The sequence below is a fragment of the Bombus terrestris genome, chromosome 16, assembly GCF_910591885.1.
Source record: "Bombus terrestris chromosome 16, iyBomTerr1.2, whole genome shotgun sequence".
NCBI classification, from domain to species: domain Eukaryota; kingdom Metazoa; phylum Arthropoda; class Insecta; order Hymenoptera; family Apidae; genus Bombus; species Bombus terrestris.
Window position 1 is genome coordinate 4,602,433 of NC_063284.1, and position 24,882 is coordinate 4,627,314.

Consider the following 24,882-nt stretch of genomic DNA (forward strand, 5'->3'; position numbering starts at 1 on the left):
GTTTGATTATGTTTGGGATAAGATTAAAAATTCCGTTTAATCTTTATTTGAGTACAATATAACATCAGTTCTGAATTAACTGACGATGAAAACGAGTCGTGTCCCACTTAATTAAAAATACATTCAAACCATTGAAATCTCGAAATCATCAAAATCCTCGTACATTTATATAAAAGTGTCTGATGCGAGTGTTTATGTCTGCGTTCACAAGGAATTATCATATTGTACATAATTTGAAAAATAGTTGTTATCGATTACCATATCTCGCGAGTCACGAATATAACTGACCAACAACAAGTTAATTAACTCTATCGGTCACCTTTTCTGAAAACACTCGGCGCGATTAGGCAAGCCGATAAGTTTTGTCTCTTCATCGCGTCGGTCGTCGTGCCATTGCCAATTAATCTCACGAATTCTACTACACAGCTGCAACAGTTACACGCGTGACATTGAGCCAAGTTGGCAGTGAACGTCCACTGACCGCTCTCCAAAACGACACAATTCCCACTCTTCCTCTCTTTCACACGCTTTATTAACTGGTGTCTAATAGAACCATATCACGTGCCCACCATAATAACAGAAAAATTGCTATTTCCACCTTAAGTCCTCCTTTACTGAAGTCTCGTGCTCAAAGAGTTCGTTTCTTTCCCAATTTACTATATCGTAATGCAATTTAACACTTTACCGACCGATAGCCGATTAATCGGTTTTTGTCGCCGACAATCTTTCTCATTATTTGAGCAGTAATTTGTTATTTAGTACCAAGGTACCTTGCTCAATCGCGTCCGTTGCTAAGCTCCCACAGTTTTATACCAATTTGAAAAACTTACCGTTCGCGATGAACGAAAAGAATGGTTTCGAAGAGCCTAAACCGAAACAGAGCCGGCGCCAGGGAAAATCTGCGCCTGAACTGCCGGTTGAACGTGCGTATGCTAGGGGTCAGTAAAGCGTTAAGATATATAAATATCCACAGCATTAATCAGGTTACTTCATTCCCTTTCCAATGATAAGGGTGTACCATAACTCATGGGACCTATTTCACAAGAGGCACAAGAACAATAAACAATTTTTTTACGAACGTGTGTGCTACCTGTCCTCCTTTCAAAGTCGCGTAGCCATTTTCGTGTTTCATTAATTAGCAACTGCTTACTTATCGCTCGGTGTGTCCGCAAGCTTGCGATCGTCGTATCAAAGAATTTCGCAACGTTTCAAACATTCCAGGTGTATATTACTTATCCAACTCCTACGAAGATAAGTAGCTGCGGATTATGGAAACACAAAAGTGGCTCTGACTTGGAAACAAGAACAGATAGCACACATGTTCATACGAACCTCTTTCATTGTTCTTGTGTCTGCTGTCGACTCCTGAAATGGGTGCCTCATATTCTGACTATCTCGCGTATTGAGGTGTCTGGTGAGATACCCGGGTAGCCGGCCAATTTTTGTAAACCTGGCTGTCTCACGGGTACCTGGCTACCTGAAATGCTCAGTTGAAATCGCTAGCCCTATAAATATCCACATGATGCATATCTGGCTGCGCATGAAAGACTCGTTACAGTTACTCGTACAACCTAATGCTCAAAGTTGGAATTAGTTAAGTTGGCTTTGATCTTCTGCCAATTTGCCACATTACGATATGCTTTACGCTGCATAAACTGTTGGCAAAACACATGTTCCTGCACACGACAAACACTCGTTACGCTGGTTATCGCGATTTCTTGCTCAAAGACAGTACTAACGAGATTAGGATTCGCCGCTCTGCCAGTCACGCTTACACGCATCGCGTCTAACTTTCTACACGGACCATTTTCAACCACGCTGAACGCCTCGTAAAGACCAGTTTTCACCGGAAAAATACGTTTCAGGATCCCTGCGTGTTTATTAGCCGAGTTTGCAAGCGCGGATGACGAAGGAACAGGGCACTCGGATGTATTGCAGGTAGAAATCTCATGGGATTTCGCTTATCGAGGACTCTTACGGGCCGGAAAGAAAGTTGCGCGCGAAAGTATCTGGAACGTGAAAAACGAGGGAAATCACGGCGATTATATCGGCTCGATATCGTGGCGCCCCTATGGCCACGTTGTTTCGTGTGATTTGCCTTTCGCAAGTGGCACAGTCGTGAGAAAACGCTTCGTAAGTGCTTCAATAAATCAGGCCAGGTAATCAAACTGACGAAGGTGTATCTTCAGGGTGGGAACCTTGCTAGTGTCTTGCCCTGGTGTCTTTAGATTTCTCGTTTTCACCAGCGAATCTAATTTCTTCGTGTTTGTCTTCTTCATGGGGAACGGGACGATGTTCCAATGTTGTAAATTTTTCTTTCATACCTTTCAATCTTTCTTAACAAAATATAATCATCGTACAATTGGATGGCGGAGGAAGTTGCTTGGAATTTTGTTACATTTTCTAAAAGACTGTTTTGCAAAACCAACGAATTCACGTAATACGAAAAGAAGAATTTTCCTTCTTGATTATTGCAACGTAACTACAACGAAGATTCCCTGTGAGATCTATCAGCAATCCGGATTATAAAATTTGTAGTTTATTTTGTAACATATTTGCAGCTTTAAAGTTGATATGTAGTTGAAAAAGTTGCGAGACGATAGAAAAAAAAGGAGGGTTTCAAAGAGAAAATTACACGGCATGCAGAGAAACATATTATACTCTTGTGTATTTGACTTTCCGGTGACCTTGAAATCTTTCATGAAGTCAACATTACAATTCTTAAAAGAAGACCCTCATCTTTTATCGCGTGTTTTTGTAGCTGACATTCAGAAGTTTTCAAAATAAACTTGTGCCTTTCGCGTCGTTCATCATCAGAGGTTTCAAGATCATCTCAAGGTGAAATACACAAGAGCACAGTACATCTACCTCCCATATCGTGGGAATTTCGTTCGACACATTTTTTTCTACCGTTCGTATTTTTCGAGATATTTGATCCGTTCGAGGAGACACGCTGTGCAAGAGCAAATTGTTGTTATTAACATGAGAAAAAGTATCTAGTATACTAAAAACCCACGTTCCAGTTGTAAACTTTCTTTCGACCACAGCTGTACAAGCCTAATGAAATTACGACGCTGTGGGCTTCGTGAGACGCTAGATCAGCTTCTTTAGAAAGGTTCTTTATAGAAATGGTTAATAAAATTTCTCATTCGACAGTATACCAAAATACGTCATTTTTTGTAACGTCAATTCCATCAGCTTCTGACTATTAGAACGTATTATAGTTCGCAGTCTTTGAAAGATCAATTAACATGTGAATGAACGTGTAATTCTTTCGTTTCATTCGGTTAAAGTAATTAGCGATCAATGGATTTTTCTTGCCACGTAGAACCTCTTTTTTTGCGTGTTAATTCGACGTATTAATTGGTAACTTGTAACTGCACAGTTTCTCTAGTAACAGTGGTTGAATTGTGCAAGAGGGAAATTAGCACGATTAGCCTTCAGCTTCCATAACGGTGCTTGCAGAAACCAGGTTCGAATCTGCTTACTCGACATGGAAACCATGTGGTTTTTGCCATCGTGAGAAAGGACAAGGTATTCTTGACCTTTCTCGAAAGCCAGTTTCGTGGAATCACGTTCACGTTCCATTTCTCGAAAATAAAATCTCGAATTTCGAATAATAAAATCTTTTAACCTCCATGATCCTAGCGATAAACGATATTGTTTAATCGATTAAACGTTAAAAATGTCTAAGCCTGAATAGCAGATTATCTGCTTTCGTGGAAATACAATGAGACAGAGACGAAGTAACTATTCGATTTAATAGTTCAAACAATTTGCGAATGTTCGTCATTAGCCTCGAGCGACTGTTAATGACTCGATGCTAATTATCTCACACTATGTCACTATGACACGCAATAGCAGGAATAGAGCCATCTTCCGGGTTATTGTTCGTCGTAGACTTATTCAAACTTCAACACGTGTAAATATAATTCAGCTGCTGTCTTTTAAGCTGCTGCATGGAAATGAATACAAAGGTTATGAAGATATTAAGGAACGAATTCGTCTGGTGATATTCAATGCAGTCTAGTAACATTTAGAGACAAATCCTAGAAATTTTTATGGGAACTAACTGAATAATAAAATTGTTGGTAATTTCCTTTGGATAATAAGAATAACATTATTTCTTAGCAGAGTGTGGTTAATTTTAAATAAATAATAATAAATAAAAATAAATAAATTTTAAATAAGGATAAGTGACTAAAGTTTCGTAAAGAACTATACGAGTAGATACGATCATCGTTTTAAGACCGAAGTTTCTTTAGATATAGAGAAAAATTCATTCTTGCCAATTGTTGTTAATAAAAACGTATGATTTCCGATGTTTCGTAAGGGAAATGTAAAGCATTCAAATTTCTAGCCAATTTGCCAAACAAAGCGTCTATCGTTTAATTAGTTTATTTTTAATATCCAACGAGCATAAACCGATTAAACAGTACGAATAACGTGCTCATCAAGGCGGAAAAATAATAGTAAACCATCACAATTTCACGAAAATATAACCAAAGAACCGAAACATGCGCATCCCACTCTTAGTTAACCTCTTTTAAATAATATCAACAGCTCCTACCTAGTTATTTAATCTAGTTATCTTCCCCATTCGAAAAAGAAACTAGATCAGAAAACCGTTAAAATATCGTCTGTAATACGTTGCCTCGAGCAACGTGTTTCTAGCAAATAATAAATTACCAAATGTTGACAAAAAATCTATCAAAGTATAATCGTTGTGAACCTTCTTTGAACAACGATAATTCCTCTACGTCGATCTAGTTGTTTGTTCCATGGCAAAAAAAAAAAAAAAAACTAGACTTGGAGAAACACCATGTAATATCGATATTTTCTCCTCTATAAGATGCTGTTTCCAGCAACGTGGATCACCTACGCAAATTATTTCGTCGTTTTTCTCCATAATAAAACATCTGTTGCGCGCTGAACACAAACAGAGCCTGCCGATCACTCGGTGGTCACGGGTTTCGTTTCACGTGATGCAGTTTCCGGTCGATCACGAGATCTCTGGTAACCCGATTTCCTGAAATGCACGCCGCGTCGCCGGTACTTTCTTTTCTTTCACCCGAGGGGAACCGGTGCCAGCGAGCACCTTTCTACGCGGTACGATCGAATTTTTATCCACCAGGCCGCCTAGTGGAATTCCATGGCGAAGCAATGCCAGCAACCCACCAGACCCAGTCGAATCGTCCTTTCGTCTCTTTTTCTTTCTTTTCTTTTCTTTTTTTCCACGCGTCGCGTTTTAATCATCAGGTGAACGAACTTTTGCGGAATTGAAACTTTCGTCGTCGTGCCGCTCGCTTACATTCTCATTAAAAGGAATGTTTAGTTTCACGATAGAACTATATATATATATATATATATATCATCATTCTATTCTTTATGATTTATTATTCTATATAGCATATTTCAGCATTACACGTTATGCTTTGTTCGCTGGCACGTTTCTATCGCTGAGAAACAAAATTGTTAATTTATAACTAGACCGATATTATTATATGTTCGAAATTCTATTGGATAAATTCTACATTCTAATTATCCTTGAGCCTATTCATTTAGGCTGAAGATATACTCCAAGCATTGTTTGTATAAAATAGCACGTTGCTTTCGCTTGTTCTTATTTGATTATTAACACCATATTTGTACATTTTTCATGTGAAATATAACTTGACTAATTTCTCAATATTCCTGGATTTTTATGAATTTCACAAAAGTGTTATACGAAAAAAGAAGATATCTGAAGAGACATAAAGAGGTAAGAAATATAGCAGAGATAAATTTCCAATGAATATATAAAAATTCACGGCCTCTTTATAAATTAACAATGAAAATCCGTTAATAATGAAAAAGAGAGCAGACTCACATGGTATTTTGAACTTCTTCGTGGCAGTCTGTATGCTGGAGCTCGGATTGAACGGGATGCCAACGCTTTTCGATTTTCCCGCTGTACTGGCGGTGATCGCACCAGTCTGTATTATCGAGATGCCAGTTTGCTCCATGTCTCACGAACTGGTCCACGTCAATCTGCCTGCCCGTTAAAAAATTCAACGTTCATTTCATCGATAGAACTCGTCGAGTTTAAAGGGAAGAAAAATAGGAATTCTTTCTTCGCGGGTATCAACGAGTAATTTTGTTTATTTTTGCAAATGGGAAATAATTTGTCAGTAGCCATCCCATCGAATTCAAAAGAAACGATCGAGAGAAAGTGAGAGAAAAATAGGAATTCTTTTTTCAAAAATATCCATGAATAATTTTGTTCGTCTCTATCGATGAAAAATATTTTCCTCCGTAATTTGTCAGTAGCCATCTCGTCGAACTGCTAGAAATAGAGAAACGAAAGAAGACATAGAAATTCTTTTTTCAGAAGTGTCCATGAAACAATTCAGAGAAAGGAAGAAAAAAATAGGAGATCTTCTCTCAGAGGTATCCATGAATAATTTTGCTCGTTTCTACGAAATAGGAGACATTTTAATCCGTAATTTGTCAGTAACAATTTCGTCGAATTGCTAGAAATAGAGAAACGAAAGGAGAAATAGAAACTCTTCTTTTCACAAGTATCCACTTGTAGTTTCGTCCGTTTCTACAAAAGGAAGATATATTTTGTCTCGAAATTTCTCAGTAGCCATCCCATCGAATTTCAAGAAACGATGAAGAGAAAGTGAGAGAAAAATAGGAATTCATTTTTCAAAAATATCCATGAATAATTTTGTTCGTTTCTATGGATAAAAAATATTTTCCTCCGTAATTTGTCAGTAGCCATCTCGTCGAATTGCTAGAAATAGAGAAACGAAAGAAGACATAGAAATTCTTTTTTCGGAAGTATCCATGAAACGATCGAGAGAACGTGAGAGAAAAATAGGAAATCTTTTTTCAAAAATATCCATGAATAATTTAATTCGTTTTTATAAACAGGAAGCATTTTGATCAGTAATTTGTCAATGATGATCTCGATGGATAAATTTAAGGAAACAGAGGACGGAGAGGAAGGATAGAGAAATGGAGGTTGTTTTTAAAAAGCATCCATGAATAATTCTATCTATTTCAATAAATAGGAAATATCTGGATGCGGAATTTGTCAGCAGCGATGAAACACAATGGTAAACCCGTCGTTTTTCGATTTCGTTATCAGCGAGTTCGGAGACGCGTGTATAAGTGGGACGGGGTCGTAAATCGCGGCTGACAGAACTGTGAAAAACACGAGAAATAAGGCGGACGGCTGTAAATCGTTGGGAAGCGGCGCTTTTCTCGCGTCGTAACATCGAATTGATAAAGAGACACAGGTTCGTCGTTGCTACTGTACGTTTCCTGTTTTCGCAAACCCATTCAGTCTACAAAAAAAAAAAACGAAAGTTTACTATACGTTTCAAAGATTACATCTGCTATTTTTAATTGATTTCGTACTCACAAATTTCCTATTTATAGAAACCAACAGAAGTATGGATGAATAAAGAAATTTGACGAAGAAAGCAATCTCAAAGAAAAGAAAATATCCAATTCTCTTCCCTCCTCTTTTTCCTCGTATCTCGAATTTTTATTGGATAAACGAAAGTGAATATTTTAAAAAGCTGGTACTATGGTTTTTGTATTTCACTTCTTTCCACCTCGTTTGATATATTGTGCGATTGCTGTTCGTAGCTAATTTATTGGCTTGGCAATTAAGTGATTGCGGACTTTGTCATTACCATCTAATTAGGTAAGTAATAAAGTAAAAAAAGCAAGTTTAACAAATAAAGAAAAATGGAAATTACTATTAAATAATTATGAATTTAATATTTTATAAAATTTGATATATATATGTATGTATAATTTTTTAATTTGTAATTATTATATTTATGTAAATATTGTAGGTAATGTAATTTTGTATATACAAGAAATTAGTTTTAATAATTAAATACAAGTATATTAAATAATATGTACGTATAATGTTTTAAATTATAAATATTGTAGGTGATGTAATTTTTTATATGAAAGAAAATAGTTTTAATAATTAAATACAAGTATATTAAATTAATAATATTATTATTAAATAATACGTACGTATAATTTTTTAAATTATAAATATTGTAGGTGATGTAATTTTTTATATAAAAGAAAATAATATTAATAATTAAATACAAGTATATTAAATAATATGTACGTATAATTTTTTAAATTATAAATATTGTAGGTGATGTAATTTTTTATATAAAAGAAAATAGTTTTAATAATTAAATACAAGTATATTAAATTAATAATATTATTATAAAATAATACGTATGTATAATTTTTTAAATTATAAATATTGTAGGTGATGTAATTTTTTATATAAAAGAAAATAGTTTTAATAATCAAATACAAGTATATTAAATTAATAATATTATTATTAAATAATATGTACGTATAATTTTTTAAATTATAAATATTGTAGGTAATGTAATTTTGTATATAAAAGAAAGTAATATTAATAATTAAATACAAGTATATTAAATTAATAATATTATTATTAAATAATATAAAAATTTAAATTATTTAAACCTAATTAGATGGTAATGACAAAATCCGCAATCACATAGTTGCAATATTATTAACGCAATATTATTTTCTATCGACAGAAACAGATCACAGCTGTACACTTTTGCATTTCCATTCTGCCCCTATCTTTATGTTTGTCCGAACAGCGATCAAAGGAATTGAAGCTACATACAAATTTACAATGCCCCATCTAGCAAATATCGTAATAAGCAGCCCTGATATTTTACATATCCTCGCGTGTTACGTTCATCTTGTGAATATTTATATCATTGAACTGTTCAAAAATGCACAAATATTCGCGTAACAAATTGAAACGATATAGTGCTGGATCGTTTGAGTTTTAGCGAATCAATTAGTTGCACATTGGCTGGCTGTGTTTGCTTACCCGAACGTGACTGCTTGTATTTTCTTATTCGAATTACGTGAACGAAAAATAACAGGTTGCGAGGAAAATCAACGAGTTTCTATTGTTATGAACTGCGATTATATAAACTGTCCACCGACAAGTTCAATTAAACGTGGTTGTACGGTGTTCTAACAATAAAACTCGAAGAATTCTTTCAACGAATGAAAGTTGAAGAAACTGGCAAAAGCTCGACGAAAAGACCGCACTGCGAGTCGAGTTTACCGCCTCATCCTAACGATGATTTTGACGAAACGATAGAAAGTGCAGGTCGTACGATCGAAACAGAAAGCAATTAATTAGCAATCTACCGTACCAGTGACACTTTGACGACGCGGATAATTAAATTGCACAGGCCGAAATTCAGGTGGTCTAATTGATATCGAATTCTACCATTGTGCCAAGGCTAATTGACGTTAAAGAGCACGTTATTGTTGCGTTTCCATTAACCGGCTAATTATACCACAGCAGAAAGATAGAGTCTCGGTCACACGTTATCGACAGATCGGAACTTGTTGTTCATGGTGTTAAGCTGGAAAATTCGAATCGTTTTGCTTCGTCGTTTCACACGCAGCGGCTCGCCAAAGTATTTCAACGATTAACATAGGAAGCTTCGAAGCTTCAAAGAAAAGAAGAAAAAGGAAGAAAGACTCGCGAAGTTAAGATTCGACGTAAGTCTTTCTGAATCGTCGTTGCGACTTTTTCCGAACTTAAAATATCGATAAGTAGAATGGGAATTTTTATTATTTGTAGGAAATTTCGTAGCGGAAAGGACGCGATTCGTAGCAAGTTTAACGGTACCGAGCAAAGTATGAAGCTTCCTCTGTCAAAGAAATTTTGCACAGCGCAAGTTTAGAATGAGATTGAAGAGATACGTATCAGATTGTCCGAAAAGTTTCCTTCGTTTCATAAGATGATGATAATAGAACAATTTCTGTTTTATATTATTTTATTGAATTAAGTATGATCCGTTTCGTTCTATTTCTATTATCGTGTTATCAAACGAAAGAAACTTTCCGGACAACCTACTATGAGCCTCTGTCCGTGTGTTTTATCTTCGCGTGAATCTTTGAATCTGGGAATCTTCCACTTGTATTAAACAAGCAACGAAATACAATTCGAGAAAATTTCTATGAAGAATTAAACGCGCGCGATATTAACTAATTATGAGAAATATTGAAAGTTGGAAGGAAGAGAGTGGGCAAATAGAAGATAAGAAGAGAAGTGAAGAGATGTAGCTTGATTAAAGAGTTGATGACTGTAGGCCAACAAGAGTGAAAGATAAGGTAGCATAGTTGCTTGCAGGTGGAATAAATCCGAGAAGAGGGCAGGAATGTAAGGTAAAATTAGTTTAAATTAACGAGACTAGGACAAGGGAGGGATAAGGTTTTGCTTGTAAAGTATTATAAATGTTACGTCGGGTCATCCCATAAGTAAGGCAGTCTCTTTAAGAGCTTAGTTTAAAACAACAAGCGTTGTTACTTTCAGAATGTTGAGAAGATCCAATCAAAAGCTTGATAGAAAAGGATAATGAATTATAAAAGAGATACGGGAAAATTAATCACTGATCGATCAGGTAATTTTTTTATTTTTGTCTGACGTATGAAAATCAACGACTGCATTGCTTACAGGCATTAGGTTGTCCGAAAAGTATCTTTCTTTCGCAAACGTGTTTTTTACAACAGTGAAATCAAGTCTGTAAAATGTCGCGGTGTCTGCCTCAGCAGAACAAAATGGATCGTGCGTAATTCGACAAAATAATATAAAACAAAAAACGATTATTATTTCCTCATTAAACGAAAGAAACTTTTCGGACGACCTAACGTTACAGTTAAATGTATATAGTAGGTTGTCCTGAAAGTTTCTTTCGTTTTACGAGGAAACAGTAGATGCACATTATTTTTTATTTTATATTATTTCATTGGGTTATCTATGATCCATTCTATTCCAATAGAACAAACATTGTTGTGCATCTGTTATTTTCTTATAAAATTAGGATATGTTATAGTTATGTGTATATATTAGGTTGTCCTAAAAGTTTCTTTCGTTTTACGAAGAAACAATAGATGCACAGTATGTTTTGTTTTATATTGGGTTGGCAACTAAATGATTGCGGATTTTGTAATTATCATCCAATGACAAAATCCGCAATCACTTAGTTGCCAATCCAATATCATTTCATTGGATCATGTATATTCTGTTCCAATAGAACAAACATTGTTATGCATCTGTTATTTTCTTATAAAATTAGAATATGTTACAGTTATGTGTATATATTTTGTAATTTTGTAATTTGTAATTATTTAATTTTTATTGTAATGCTGATTTTGTAATTACCACCCAATGACAAAGTCTGCAATCACTTAGTTGCCAATCCAATATCATTTCATTGGATTATATACATTCTGTTCCAATAGAACAAACATTGTTATGCATCTGTTATTTTCTTATAAAATTAGAATATGTTACAGTTATGTGTATATATTTTGTAATTTGTAATTATTTAATTTTTATTGTAATGCTGATTTTGTAATTACCACCCAATGACAAAATCTGCAATCATTTAGTTGCCAATCTAATATCATTTCATTGGATCATGTACATTCTGTTCCAATAGAAGAAGCATTGTTGTGCATCTGTTATTTTCTTATAAAATTAGAATATGTTATAGTTATGTGTATACATTAGATTGTCCTGAAAGTTTCTTTCGTTTTATAAGGAAACAATAGATGCACAGTATCTTTTGTTTGATATTATTTCATTGGATTACGTACGATCTATTCTGTTCCAATAGAACAAAAATCGTCGTGCATCTGTTATTTTCTTACAAAAGGAAAGAAACTTTTGGCACAGCCTGATGTGTACAAATTTTGTTACATGTTCGTCGTATTACGTCATACGTGGTATTTATGCATAGAATGTGAAGGTAGTGGAACGTCTTAATCCCGTAGGGAAATTAATAAATATTATTATCATTAGTATGATTATTCAAATCAGGATACTGGTTATATCATTCAAAGAGTAAAGTCCACTCCCATTCATAAAAATATGAATTTGCATGAACATCTGCCAACTACGTATTAATAAACCTCGATAAAAATTTAGTTTCCCCCTCTTTAACACTTGTCGTACGTATAAGCTGACTACTATACACGGTGTGTAGGAATTTTTGAATAAATTTGTGCCTGCAACTATTATATACATTTCCTGATTAAATTTCACCAATATAATTACGATAGTCGTATTTCGTTGCAATGTTAATGAAATTTCAATATGTATCCCCGTGTAGGTATATTATAAATTATTATTTATAATATACCATTTATATAACATCATACAGTGTATAATACATTAATAGAACCGTAATTTACTCATCAAACATTTCTACACGTTGCAATATATTTTGCACAACGTACGTAACTTATTCATAAGAGGTGGAAAATTTCTACAATTGTTCAACTGTTTGGCTGCATTATCGTAGAATTGCATGCTCCACGCAATCAAAATCAAGTGGAGCGATCGATAATCCTGATTTAATCCCCGGCCAAGGATCTCACGATAAGGATGTAATCTTTGTGTGGCGCGTTGTAAACATCGGAGTTGTTGCTAATCGAAAATTCGTATACATACACACGTATCTGAAGTTTAACGTACAACCGTGACCAAACTATGGATTGATCGTCTTGGATATTCCTGTTTTAGTGATGTCAAGTGTTGTTGCTTCGAATTTCGATTAAAATTCAAATAATTCTCCCTTTCTCCTCTCGTTTCAATTTAATTCTCGTATCTGCGGGATTTGATTCGTTTTATCGACTGGTTTAAATTTCGATTGAAATTTCTACGAGAACTTTTGCGTATTCAAGTCGAAGCTCGGGCTTCTACGTTTTATCTCGATTCGAATCGACGTTTCTGCGTTTCGATTGAAATAAAAAAAAAAAAAAAAAAAAAAGAAGGGGAGGGGAAAAAATCTCCATATTTCGATGTAAACTCAAGTGCCCAATGTCAACAATCCACGCTTCGTAACGAAATCATTATCTTCCGTCTCCATCGAAATTCAAATTCAAATCTGTGAACTGTTAGAAATTTCTAAACGAGAAATTCGAATTTCCGCGTTTCGCGGCTGGAAAAAATCATCGTGCAACGATCGTGATCGTGGGAAATGCAAAATCGTATAATACGCAAAGATAAGCAAAGTATGCGAAACGCAGTTTGGGAGCAAAAATAAGCGACAACGTAGTGGAAATAAATTCTTCAAATGTTTATGCAAAAATATAAATATTAATTTCAATTATTTACTAAATAATTTACGTGCTACAAAATTGGACAAAATTTTATTCACCCATGAAATTTCTTATTTCGATAAAAATCATTTAATTCTAATAAAAATAATTTACTTCTTATCGTTAATTCGCAAGTTAAATTTTATTTCCCACTTGCATCTAATCTACAAACAAATGATAATCTATAAACTCTATATAAAATCTATAATTTTTCCCCCTGTCTTATCTATTTTAATTTGTTTATTAATTTGATCGTTAATTAACCAGACCGTAGTTGACACTTGCTTATAGAACTACTCGCTTTTCAAACAAATTGTTCGCAAGTATATTTGATCTTGGCGTATTCATCGTAGTCAACAAACGTGTTATTGACAATCCCAAATTCCAATACACAATACTCTGCCTCTCTCTCTCATTGAACTGTTACCTTCGTGTAAAAATAGATTATCTTAAGCATCGATAAACAATAAATAAAAATAAATAGAAAGTAAACTGATATTCCAAAATAACACCTAATTTCATTGTTTCGAGCAACGCACTCGAGCTCGTCCAAATAACGGACAATCCTTCCCCTTCTTCGACTGACCTGCCTCATAACAAATCACTGTCCATTGAAACAACCGTCTACGTATATAAATTTATTCAACAATAGCCTCAACATTGGCCATAAAACTGCACTATAGCCAAGACCAGTATACAGCAAAGAATAATACCAGTTTGATGTTCAACTTGCTTGAAAATGAAAAATCTATCTCCACTAGCTGCTCTCGCTAGACCTGTCCTCTTATTTCTATCCCTATACAGCGTACCGATTATTATTATAATATTCACCGGACGAGATCGATTTTCTACCGAAATTCCACTCGTTCCATTAGCTTAATAGAAACGCGTGTGTGGGAATAAAAATCCTTAGTCCGGTTCTGCATAAAGTGACTCACGCTGAGACGAAGATCGATCAGCTATGCCCCACCTCGTGTTACGTTGCGTGCACAGAGAAGAGAGGAGCACGTGGTGTTTCTCGCGGTCACTCGGCCGAAGCTGGGTAATATGACACCTGGACAAAAAGCGACGGTTGGACTTGCGCGATTCGGCACAGCGTCGTAATGTCGCGTGGCTTCAACCAGACTGAATCGGCTCGCGACTCGCTTCTACCTCTATATGTAGAATCTCCTCCTCTGGCAGGCACTCTGGCTCCCGTTACTTCTGCCAAATCGATGCCAACCGACCGACATAGTTTCTCATCCTTTCGGACGATCCTCCCCTCGGACAATGCCATTCTTTCTGCGTAGCCAGCAAACGGATTCTGCGTTCTTTCGCGCGTCTTGCCCTTCCCGCATGTGGATGAAAACCGGGGACACTGTGAGCAAAACTGGTGCGATTATTGGATTGGCAACTAAGTGATTGCGGGTCTTGTCATTAGGTTGCATCGACAAAATCCGCAATCACTTAGTTGCCAATGCAAGAGTAGGTCAGCGATTTATTTGTTTATTTATTCGGCGGTATATTCCGAGATGGTTCATCGTTAATAAACGATAACGTCATCGATGATCAGGTTGTCCGAAAAGTGTCTTTCTTTTACAGACACGTTGTGATCTTTATCTTGATAGAATAGAATGGATCATACGTAATTGGATAAAATAGTAGAAAACGAAAAATATTGTGCGTCCATTATTTTCTTATAAAACGAAAGAAACTTTTCGGACCACCCAATATGTTACTGGGGATCGCTGATCGTTTTGCAAGATCAAATGACAGTCGATAACGTGGAACGAAGCAGATGCAGGTTGTTTAAGAAACGTTCGAGCCAAGTTTGTATAGGTTTGCAGGAAATTCGAAGTGGCAAGAGTGGACGAAATATGGGAGATATGGTACTTGTAACGTTCAGTGGATGCAACAGATTTATACTCGGATACCATTTGGTTAGTTGGCTTTATAAAGATGGAAATTCGCAGAAAAATCCACAATCCAGGAACTGTTGATAATAGTGAGCCTTTGTGGCAGATAGATTGTTATATAATTGTGATTAATTATCATTTCGCAGAGTTTTCTACGTTAAATGCTACGATTAATACCGATAAAGCGATTAATTTTGTTTGATGTATGTCGATAAAAATATGATAAGCTCAAGTTTTCTAGATTTCGAAGCTTCAATGATGGTTAAATAACGTATATCTGCTTCTTGACATTCCTGTCTTGTTTTTATTAACACGTTCCGTTTTATCGTTCGGACATTCCAGATCGCTTGTTCAGGGCAGATCCGGAACGTTGCGTCTCTTTCCTTTCTTCCTTTTTTCTTTTTCTTTTTTCTTAACTTTCAATTCGAAGATGCAATTGAACTGGAATTTTGAAAACACGATAGAGATCTGGAGGATCAAAAATACGTTGACACTTTACCGACCGATAGCCTATTAATCGGTTTTTCGTCGCCGACGCTTACCGACAGATAGCCTATTAATCGGCTTTCTGTCTGCGACGCTTATCGACCGATAGCCTATTAATCGACTTTTTGTTACCGACAATCTTTTTCATTATTTGAGCAATAATTTGTTATTTGGTACTAAAGTACCTTGCTCAGTTGCGTCAGTCGCGTTGCTTTGTAAGCTCCCACAGTTTTCTACCAATTTGAAAAACTTACCGTTCGCGACGAACAAAAAGAATGGTATTGGAGAGTCTAAACCGAAACAGAGCCGGCGCTAGGGATAATCTGCGCCTGAGCTGCCGGTTGAACGTGCGTTTACTGTCGAATCGCTAGCGGTCGGTAAAGTGTTAAGTTGAAGATTGTCGACTTTGAATAAAATTGCTACGATAGAAGCTTAATTAGGTGAAGTTACTTTCCAATCGATTTTTCCAAAGATTAATTTCTAACGTTTGTATGAATATTTGCGAAAGAAGATTAATATTTTTATTAATATCCATTGACATTTTTATTATTATATGTCTCAATGATCGATGTTTAATATTTATGGGATACCTCTAAGAGATGAAATATCAGCGAATTATTTAAAATATCGATAAAATCATGCTGTGACATTCCAACAAGCAAGAAATACCGTTTAACGAAATTTCGTTAATCGCAAGAATTCAGGGATAACGAGAGTTACGAAACTTTTTAATAGATTCTATTTAAAACACGGACAGTGAAACTTTTATAGAAAACCTTCCCACGTTATAAGTTCCGATAAGAACAAATAAAGAAAAGTTCATGAAAATAAATGTTTCAACTTTGAATAGAACTCGATAAAATATAGAAATGAACATTTTTCTATAGAATACAACGGCAACAGATATTTCGCCCGTTGATATTAAAAGTTCTCGATCATTCCAATAAATATTAATTATTATTTAATGTACCCAATGTACTACAACCATATTACATAATGACTGAGGTTGATATTCTAAATATGTTATAATATTTATTTTTATAATACGCACGTAGACAATTCACAAGTTCAAAGCTTGTTTGTGTTTCTCTTTGAAATGAACAGTTAGAAAGGTAAGGACGTTACCCAATATATATACATCATATTCGTATATGTATGCCTGTATAGACGTATACATATATATAATACAAAAGGGTCTGATCTGTTCATCAATGCTCACACCAAACCGCTGTACCTAGAAACGTGAAATTTCAACGGTGTATTTTCTTTATTTTTTTTTTTTTTCTTTTATAACATAAATAGGAGATGAGAAAGGATTTTTAGAAATACAAACCCTAAAGGGGTGAAAAGGGGTAAAATTTCTTTTACGGAATAATAATTTTTCTGAAGTTTAAAGACGTGAAATTCTGCATACGAACTCTTCGTTCGAAATAAACCCTCATGCGAGGTTGGAAAAGGGAAAAATGGATTTTTCTCCCAAAAATAGCCGTATGAATGAATGAAGGAACACCTCGCTTCTACAATAACAGATCGTTTATGATTAACCACGTTCTAGTATTATCGATAAATTTTCGAACTCGATTTTTTCGTAAACTTTAAACATAGTTACTATATCGCTATCTTATCGTGTTATATCATATCAATTAACTGTTTTCTAGTAATTAGTATGTATCTATCTTAGTGTATACAGCACTATGTCTACGTATGTCCATGTAGCTGTATTTTAAAAAATGTAACTACTTTTTTTCACTTTAATGTTACTTGGTGATTAGAAAGATATATTTTGCTATAAAAATTTCCTTCCACGATTACAGGAGAAAAATATGATATTTTTATGATTGCGAGCTTTTTAATTTTAATGTATCGTTGGAATGTCCAAGTCCGTTAAACTAAATTGTTTGCTTAGAATCGTTTCCCTATAGATAGTGAAAACGTAATCCATAATAATCTTCTACTTTGATTTTCAATATAAAAAACAAAAGATATTGCTTACCGTGTTTCCCCCTGCAATCTTCATTTTTCATTTTCACAAACGATAGATTTATAACAGAGCTTATCTATGCTCTAGGAAAAAAAAGGAACATTTGATCGAGAGGATCAATCGTTGAAATGAACGATTATCACTGTAACGTTGTCGCTGATACAATGCTCTTCGCCTAAGCGTGAAGATGCGACAGCGATGAATATTTAACGATAACAATTGCGTCAGCGCTATTAACAAATTAATGAGACGCGAATTATGCGACAATAACATTGATAAATTGAACTTCATAGATCATAATATACGTAACGTTAAATTACATAGCTTCTGGTCTTTAGTCTGTTTCTAGGATTTCTATGAAATTTAGCAGAAATTAAAGAATGAAAATTTATTCATTAGAAATGTAGAGATTTCCAAGGAAGAAAGGTAAACTAATTTAACGTGCTACGAACTGGCAGTATTTTACCACTGTTGATTGAATTTTATATGAACGTAGGAATTATTTATGCATACACCTGGAAAATTGTCAGAAAATAATAAACCTAGGTACAACAAACGAATTATTTGCTTTATCAGCGCAGCCAAGTTGAAGAATACTTAATTATAAAATAACTGAGAATTCTAGAAAGAAGAAAATAATAAAAGTTATTAGAAATAATTAATCGAAATTGTCGAAAATTATTGATACAACTTATTAACACAAATCAGTGGAAATTGCCAGAGATAATGGAAATTATTAAAAATAATTGATGAAAATTATTGAGAATTATCAGTAGAAATTGTTAAACCAATGAATGGAAAATTATTGAAAATGATCAATGGAAACTATTAAAAATAATTGATGAAAATTACTGAAAATAATAGAAATTAATATCTAGAGATAGTTAATAGGAATTATTAAAAACGTTATGATGGAAATTATTCAGAACAGTCTCTAAACATGCTACCTATTATAAGCATGATATTTCGTATAATTAACGAAACAAAGTTGAAAAACCCTGAACTTTACCGCTATGTATTCAGAGAATTTGCCGAGAAACGAATCGCGTTTATCATGCTGCAATTTCAGGATGATACATACATAATGTCATATCTTTCCACTTAGATAATGATCGATCGATAGAGGAGCAGCTTTCGTTCGTGAAATTCTTCCAGTCGATCGTGATGTTGAGGAAAATATTAGTTACATGCTAAGTTGGTGCCACTTCTAACGACGTTCTTTTGTTTTGGCGTCCGCCACGTGTTAATTATCTGAGTGTATCCGGTGCGTTCATATGGCTGTACATGGTGGTGAAATACAAAATATAAAAACTGAATCTGTGTGAATCAATAAATATCGAACTCGGCAACCTATTTAAGAACACGTAAACACGCGTATTAATTTTGCAACGATGCACGGCAACGATAGATACAGCTGGAAATAACGCGAGAGTATTTGGCAGCCAGAATAATTTCCTCTCTATTTCCAAATGTCTGATCATAGACGAACGTCGAGTTATTAGAAGACGAATGTTCCTAATAACTCGTGAAAGGCGAAAATTAGTTAGTTGGTTTTTACATTTTTTGAACCAGTCAGCTGTTTATGACGAGTATACTCGTCACGAAGAAATGGCAATATTTTGCGTTATGACGAGCCCTGTGAGTAATAAAATTAAAATATATGTACCTATATGTAATAGGTACATATATTTGCAATAAATTTCCTCCAATTTCTACATGTATTTTCGAATTAATTCGAAAAATGTCCTATTCGTATTCTGCTAACAAAAATTTCCAAAAATGTTTAGCAGCACGCATAGTATATTCATTACAAATTTCCTCGCTGTATTTTTATATGGAATTTTTCAAGAAAATCTAATCTATACCATTGTCCTTCGTTCATGTCTCGTCGTAATGCTAATTTCGAAAGAACAAAGTACATTCTATATATTTGTAAGTAGTATATTTGCAGTATATTTGCAATAAATTTCTCCTAACTTCTATGTATAATTTCCAATGAATTCATATAGCGCGTAACGTGTTAATCTTGTTATACCGGAGTCTGTTGTTAGCAAAAATTTCCAAATGTCTCATATAGTCAAATAGCCAGTATGCTATATTGGATTGGCAACTAAGTGATTGCGAATTTTATCAATACCACTTAATGATCGGAAATCGAGACACAGATGTAAAATAATCGCTAAAATCCGCGGCTATTTGCTGGAATTTATCGTTTCCGTGGCTAAATCCTCGCGTCATATATTTGCTATGGCGATTAATTTAATCAGTGGTCGACACCAGGCAAATCCGTCAGTGCCTAGTGTCAACGTGGTGTTGTATCGGTGTTTACTACCTGGATAAGTGCAATTTCGACGATCTAAATACCAGGAGTAATTTATACAGTTAGTGTCATTAAATGGTATTGCCAAAATCCGCGATCACTTAGTTGTCAAGCCAATATATTCGCAAAGAAATTGTGCAGCAAGCGTTCGAGTAAAATAAGCGCGGTAAACGTCTGTTTGAGCATAAATCGTGCAGGCAGCATTATCTTGACAGAATTTGATCCGCGATTTAATTCGCGATAACGTCGATCAACGGACATAAAAAATAAAACTGCTAACTGTATAAATTACTTCTGGTATTTAGATCGTCGAGATTGCACTTATCCAGGTAGTAAACACCGATACAACACCATGTGTTGTAAACACTAGCAACTGACGCATTTGCCTGGTGCCGACCAATGATTAAATTAATCGCCATAGCAAGTATATGACGCGAGGATTTAGCCACGGAAACGGTAAATTCCAGCAAATTGCCACGGATTTTAGCGATAATTTTATATCTATATTTGGATCTCCGATCGAACGAATCGTGGGCGTTTCGCATTTCGAATCTCCGCTTCTGCGAATAGAAACTCGAGAGCGTGTGATCGCTTCTGTGAACGCTCGTGATCGATAGGCGACTCAAGATGGAAATAGAAAACAAAGGATCGGAGGGGAACAAAGGAAAGGCAAATTTGTTCGAATAATTGAAATAATTGGAATTCCCTGAATTCATCGTCTAAACAACGGTATTGTATTTCATGTTTTCCTGTTGCATGCACGTGCTGCAGGATGTGAGAGGTGGAAGATGGACGTGATGATTACGAAGAATCGTTTGGGATTGGGATGGCACGAGGATGGAAAATTTTGAAATCGTGGAAATTTTTAGAAATCATCTGCTTGTACGTTTAAACAGCGAAGATTTCTCTGCAGAAATTTACTGGCATGCAAATTTTACAACCGTCTCCCTTGTCCGAATTAATTGCGAGAAAATACTGTTTGCACGATGCCGAATACTCGACGAGAATATTATTTTCTTATTCGAATTATTCCCTATCCGTATACGCACGGTGTTGTTGATTGACAAAGATAATCACGCGCCTATTTTAATTCAACGAACGAGTAGGAAATTTGATGGTGATCGTTGTCAAAGACCATCGGAATCGTGCGCCAAACGTGACCAGGAAGATACGAAACACGATATCAATGACATTCCTGGCTAATTCGTGGTCGACGATGAGGCAACGATAGGCTAACCGACCGCGGTTTGCATAACATTTTCGCAGTCGATTCAGGTTGACGACTTGAACGAGGAAGAAACGAAAACGTTCTCCCGTTTCATAGCTACGGAATTTCTAGGTAACTCGGCGAAGACGAGTAAATAGCTTTCCCTTTTTTGATATTTATGTAACGTACCCTTGTTCGACCTTTTGAAATGCCATGTGATCGTGGAAATTACATTTTCAATGTTATCTTCTTTGTTTCTTATTGTTCTGTATATATTTCAGCGGTATACATTGTTAATAAGCTGCAAACGTTGGTGGAATTTTTGATATTTCTGTTCCATAGATACCTTTCTTCGACAATTATATACCGATTTAATTAGGCAAACTATTTTTTAAGCAAACAGGATAGATTTCAATCGGAACTCGATAATGGAAATACGTTAATTTTTACTGCAGATTTTTATACAGATATGTATTGTATCTTCATGAGCGCACATGTGGAATTTAAATAGGAATTCATTCTGTTTATTATAAAATCCATATTATATAAATATCTTGCGTGGATTTTTGCATCATGAAACGCGCATAAAAGCCTTTCATAAATGCGTAAAAATCCGCAGTAAAATAGTCGATACTTCGCCTGTTTTATATATTTTTACGTTAAATTAAATTTCCCATAAATGAACAAAAATCCGCGGTATATCGGTCGTGCAGTATTTAACCTGACTCTATAAAACAGGTGGAACTCGATCGAAACTGAGTCAACATCGTGTTCAAGTTATACGCTGATATTCGCTTGAAGGAATTCGCATCTATCGGACCAGTGAATTTTAAATTTGGCTGAACGATTCGTATCTTAAAATCATTCTGACTCGAGTCCCATTTAACCATTTAATTACCGCTCTATCGTACTTTACTAGTATTACTATTTTTTGTATTCTTCTGTTAAATTAAATGTCCCCTAAATGAATAAAAATCCGCGGTAAGGTGTTCGCTATGTCGCAGGAGGTCATGGTGACTATTTGTCCCGGCTCTGTGAAGCATCTGGGACTAGACGAGATCTCGGGTGACCTACTGCTCCTTTCCTGGCAACGCCACGATTACACAGCGGACACATTATTTATCCGGCTCTTCTTTTGTCGTCGATGCTTTTCGTTCGTGCTTTCTCACCCGTTATACTTGCCAGGCTTCCTCACAGACTTTTGCCCCATTGGTTTCATCGATCACGCGTTGCTCCTCATCTCGGTGGGAACATTCTTTTTTCTCCATCACTCGTCGATCAGCTGTGATCCAGGTGATCCGAAGACTCAAAAGTATTAGGATAGGCAACGCCATCCGAGGCGTACACTTGATTACATTCGAACCTACTTTTGGCAGTGTCACAGGTCTTTTCGACACTGTCATAAATATCATGAACCTCCCTAACCACCGTTATGAAGAATCCTCAGATCCGAAGGTCCTAGTAATATCGGATACGATGAAAGCATTGTCGTTTCTTTATGAAATACGTAACATATGTAGCTGTTAGGTTTCGTATAATTATTTCTGTTCCTATTTACCAGCGTCAAGCTGTCACAGACAGTTCAGCTGAGCCGCGTTTTCATAGGTGAAACCGTTACTCGCGCAGACAGGGTTGGAACCGTACGATGAGATCTCGTAGCTATAACAGCGACCCATAACTTTGCAAGGACCCTTTGAAGCTACCGTTACATCTAAAATAATATTACATTAATTTTAACGTTTTACCGCTTCGCATCAGAGCTGAACGAAGCTGTTACAGTCTTCAGATAATTGGCACATTAATGAATTGTGCAATCGAATGGATGTTTTGCTGAATTATATCCGCAGCTACCTTTCGTTTTACCGCATTTGAACTTGCTGCACGTTTTCCAAATTTAAACTCATCGACCGACTCAACGCCGACTAACCGTAAATTGAATAGTTAAAGAAAGTGCGGTAAATTTGTCTGAGAATCAGCTATCGTTTGTGCGATCTTCCTGTAATGAATAAACTCGCGTTGACTTTTTTGCCAGATTCATGTAAGAATATCAGAAAACTATTCTTTCATAGTGACCGATAACGGGGTCTTATTTTATCATAAATCGTCTTAACACCGTCTACCGGAAACTTAGTCGAAACCTAACCGGGACAAGCTCAACTACCATCTGGGTGAACATTTTTTTCTTCTCGATCACCTATCGATCAGTCGTGATCTAGGTGATCTATCGGAGGATGTTTCCTTCGGTAAATCGTCAGAGCGAACTATTCCACGAGGATAGAAAGATGTAAGATCGGTGTCGGTTTCATGGGACAAATTCCTTTCCCTTTTTGCTCTGGTCTTTAGCTCTTGGCTCTTGGCTTCCGGCTATCCGAGACTTCCGATACCCGTTTCCCAATCAGGTTTTGTCTTCTCGATCGCCTGGCATCCAGGAAGTCGACGTGGCTCTGAGTTACTTCGCGTAATCGGTTCTATAATCGTTCGTTTCCTGGCTCTCAGTCCTTTCTAAGCAGAAATCTCCGCGCTTACGAAAGATTAGTGTGCAATCACGATTAATTACTATGTTTAGTACAAAGCCGATTCGACAACTGGAAATTAGTTTTCGTCGTTGGCTAAGCGTTCACACGGGTCCAAGTTTTGCGAAAGAAATCTGCTAGCAGCTGTGTGCAAAGTTCCACTGTGTGCAAAACGTAGAAAAGACAACTCTGTGACGAGATTTATTATAGAGTCTGTCAAGTTTTATGAGATGTGTTTTTCTATTTAGGTGCGTTTTTCTTATTAAATCGATAGGAAAATGATCGAATATTAGAAGGCTTTCTGAAGCCATCGTTCAAATATAATTACAAATTACACGACAGGCTACTTATTCGCCGACAAAGGAACATTGTAAACAGTTTAATCGTCCGAGCAATTCCATCCTATCCGATCGTAAACTTAATCGCTCGCCTATTAACGTGTAAAACGCGAGGAATAAAAGAACAAATATCAGAGGAAGCCTCATTCCAGAATCTGTTTTCCATTTTCCCGTTCTACTTTTTTTTCTCTTTTTTCTTTTCTATTTTCATATCCACTGTTTGACTCCATGGAAGCAAAAATAGCAATAGTCGACCGCAAAGGCACAATTAACAGCACTTGAGAGACATACCAAAATGGTTAAAGTTCGGAAAGCAGGTCACCTCTTCCCCTGATCGCGTGCAGACAATTCGCAAACTCATTTTTCTCGGGAAGAATCTCTGCCACGATAATTCCAACCTGATAGAACACGTGGTTCTGTTTGCAGAAACGTGATTCAACGATGGAAAATTCGATAGGAATATTCGTACGAAAAAGAAAAAACAGCGTAAAGGTACAAGGAATAACCCTGGCCAAATGTAAACCTGTGAAATCATAGTGTAGCTTTTTTACACGGATATCCATGTATATAAGCGTTAAGAGAGGTTTAAGTTATAATAGCACATACACGTTCATAGTTCATATAGCTCTATCTCCCTTATCCACATATTTTTTAACACGTTATTTATTACTATATATTATTCATATATTTTTAATACGTTATTGTATTACTATATATTGTTTATGTTATCCATCATCCTTATCCATATATTATTTGATACGTTATTGTATTAGTATATATTATCCATATATTTTTTAACACATTATTAAATTACCATATATTATTTATATTATCCATCTTCCTTATCCATATATAATTCAATACGTTATTGTATTAGTATATATTGCTTATATTATCCATCATCCTTATCCATATATAATTTGATACGTTATTGTATTAGTA

General features: G+C 35.5%; 1 protein-coding gene and 1 long non-coding RNA gene across 12 annotated transcripts in view; one reads left to right on the forward strand and one right to left on the reverse strand.

Annotated features, from left to right (window-relative positions):
* The window catches only part of LOC100650947 (aquaporin), a 54,854-nt gene extending 40,354 nt beyond the window's left edge, over positions 1-14,500 (reverse strand). Inside the window, exons 1-3 of one of the 10 annotated variants that reach the window (XM_048413356.1) lie at positions 14,353-14,500; positions 14,139-14,254; positions 5,870-6,034 (exon numbers count right to left, since the gene is read on the reverse strand). In XM_048413356.1, coding sequence (XP_048269313.1) covers positions 5,870-6,005 — 136 coding nt within the window. In that variant the 5' untranslated portion in view covers positions 6,006-6,034; positions 14,139-14,254; positions 14,353-14,500. The other 9 variants (XM_048413360.1, XM_048413358.1, XM_048413359.1 and 6 more) reach the window with 9 other exon arrangements.
* Positions 1-24,882, forward strand: part of LOC110120207 — a 76,344-nt gene that overhangs the window by 47,222 nt on the left and 4,240 nt on the right. The gene's annotated exons all lie outside the window — the stretch shown is intronic.